Source organism: Emiliania huxleyi (assembly GCF_000372725.1).
Source record: "Emiliania huxleyi CCMP1516 unplaced genomic scaffold EMIHUscaffold_2237, whole genome shotgun sequence".
Taxonomy (NCBI): Eukaryota; Haptophyta; order Isochrysidales; family Noelaerhabdaceae; genus Emiliania; species Emiliania huxleyi.
This window is the reverse complement of record NW_005200387.1, coordinates 560-2,908: the sequence shown is the minus strand read 5'-3', so window position 1 is coordinate 2,908 and position 2,349 is coordinate 560. Positions and strand designations below refer to the sequence as shown.

At 69.1% G+C, this 2,349-nt stretch overlaps 1 protein-coding gene across 1 annotated transcript; it reads right to left on the bottom strand.

The window, feature by feature from the left end:
* Positions 1–13: 13 nt before the first annotated feature.
* Positions 14–1,826, bottom strand: EMIHUDRAFT_123394 (hypothetical protein; the record flags this gene model as incomplete). The annotated part of the gene is made up of 2 exons (XM_005779897.1): positions 14–751; positions 789–1,826. Coding segments are annotated over 2 exons (1,776 nt in total), but the record flags the coding sequence as incomplete, so codon positions are not given.
* Between the last annotated feature and the right edge of the window lie 523 nt (positions 1,827–2,349).

The following is a 2,349-nucleotide window of genomic DNA, read 5'->3' as shown; positions in this document are numbered from 1 at the left end:
GCGCGTACGCCACCGCCGCCTCCACCGCCGAGTCGAAGGATCCGAGGTACTCGTCCTGTCCACCGTCCTTGCGAGTAGCGTAGAAGCGACCGGACTGCATCTCGCGCACGCCCTTGTAGCCGGTGCTGCTGCGGCTGGACAAGTGCAGCTTCAGCCCCTCCGCCTCCGCCGCCGGAGCCTCCTCTTCCTCACCGCCGTCCTCCTCCTCCTCCTCCTCCTCCTCCTGCTCGCCCTCGTCCTCCTCCTCCTCCTCCTCCGCCGCCGCCGCCGCCGCCGCCGCCTCCGCCGCCGCCGCCGCCGCCGCCGCCGCCGCCGCCGCCGCCGCCGCCGCCGCCGCCGCCGCTGCCTCCGGCGGCGGCGTGCCGGGAGGTGTCCCGGGGCCCTCCCCTTCCTCCGCCTGTGCCTCCTCCTCCGACTCCGCCGCCGCGGCGCGCCGAACGCCCGCCTGCTCGTCGTTGACGTACGCGCTCTGCTTCTCGCTCCACGAGCACCCGTGCGGAGGCCTGCCTCTCGGTTTGGCGCCCCGCTTCGGCACCCCCTTCTTGGCGGGCTTCAACTTCTTGCTCCCCAACGGGCGGCCGCGCTTCTTCTCCCCGCCGCCTCGCTGCGCTGCTGCCGCCGGCTCTTCCGCCTCCATCGATGCCGAAGACGCCTCGTCGCCGCGGGGCCGCTTCCGAGCCCGCACGTGCACGCGTGGCACCTGCTCCCAGCTGTCGCCGTCCTCGTACTCGAGGGAATACGTGCCGTCCGCCTGTTCCGAGTCGGAGGTGTGAAGAGGCGCTGCTCACGGCAGGGCGGTCGGCCGGCGGCATCAGAGGCGCGTTGACGGCGCGGACGACGGCGCGGTACCACTTGTCGAGCACGCCGCCCGTCTTGCCCTCGTCGTCGGGGCCAAACTTGCCCAGCACCGCATCTCCCACTCCAAACTTCATGGCAGCCTCTAGCTGTGGCACCGCCTCCTGCGCGGCCGGCAGCAGCAGCTTCTCGGCGAACTCGAGCTGCGACTCGTCGCCCTGCAAAGAGGGCTCCGCCACGAAGCGAGCGGGCACCGAGCGGCGCCGCCCGCTGCTGCGCTGGGCGGAGTCTCGGCGGGCGGCGGCAGAAGCGACGTCCTGCTCCTCACCGTCGCCCTCCTCGCCCGCCTCGCCCGCCTCATCCGCCTCCCCCACTGCCCGCGCGTACGCCACCGCCGCCTCCACCGCTGAGCCGAAGGAGCCGAGGCTCCTTCCGCCCACCTTGTGCCGCGCGTGGAAGCGGCCGGTACAGTGGGTGGACTTCGACACGCCTGCGTACCCGGTGCTGCTGATGCGGGAGAGGTGCAAGCGCAAGCCCTCCGCCTCCGCCACCGGCGCCTCGCCCACCTCCTCAGCCTGGGCACCCGCTGCGAAGGACTCGACGCCGCCGGAGCCGACCCAGTCGCCTCGGCGCGCCTCGCTATCGCTGATGAGCCACTTGCTCGCGATCGCGTGCGGCACCCAGTGCGAGTAGTTGTCCGAGCCGTACCTGAGCCAAACGGCGCCGCCGGCGCTGACGCTAGTGCATCGCGCCAGGTAGAACCCCGCCTCGACCTGGAAGAATGAGGTTGGCACGGCGAGGAATCGGCCCTTGAGTTCCACCGGAGTTTTGGCGGCCAGCGCCAAGGCGTCCTCCAGCTCCTGCCGATCGAGGTCCTCTTCATCACCGTCGTCGTGATGCACGCGGTAGAGCGCCTCATCTTGGCCGTCGGCCGGGGCCCACGCGATCACGACGCCTCCGACATTAACGCCTTCGAAGCGGCGCGTGACTCGCTTGCCGATGTGCTCACAGCCGTGGTGTGCAAAGGCCATTTTGCCTTGGACCGCAGGGTGGCGCGCTGACGAATGCAATTCAGGCACTCGATGCCAATCGCGCATGCACTGTGATTGAGCCGGGTTCGGGTCCTTGGAAGTGAGGGCAACTCAACACGATGATTACCGTGCCCTCGCTGGGCGTTCATGGAAAGCAGCAAATGGCCAGGATATGCTGGCCCTAACTGCTCTTCTGGCTGGCGGGAAGGCACGATCGTCGAGCACACCTAAAGTCCAGGTGCCACCACGCGAACAACAGCCCCGAGAGCAACATCGCCATCGTTCTGTGTTAGTGCCAGTGCGTGCCAGTCCCGTGCGTAGTGCTGTGCGAGCGAGGTTTGCAGTGAAATTCTGTGTGGAAGTTCGTCCCGTCGTTCGTCCCTATGCTGCTCGTGGCGGTATTAGCGCGTCCGTCCGAGCTTTTTGACGTGTGGTGCGGGCCCAACCCTTTTCAGCACACGACCAGCCTGCGCTCTGGACACAGTCGAGATCTGCGGGCGCGGCCTGACTTCTACCCCAACGT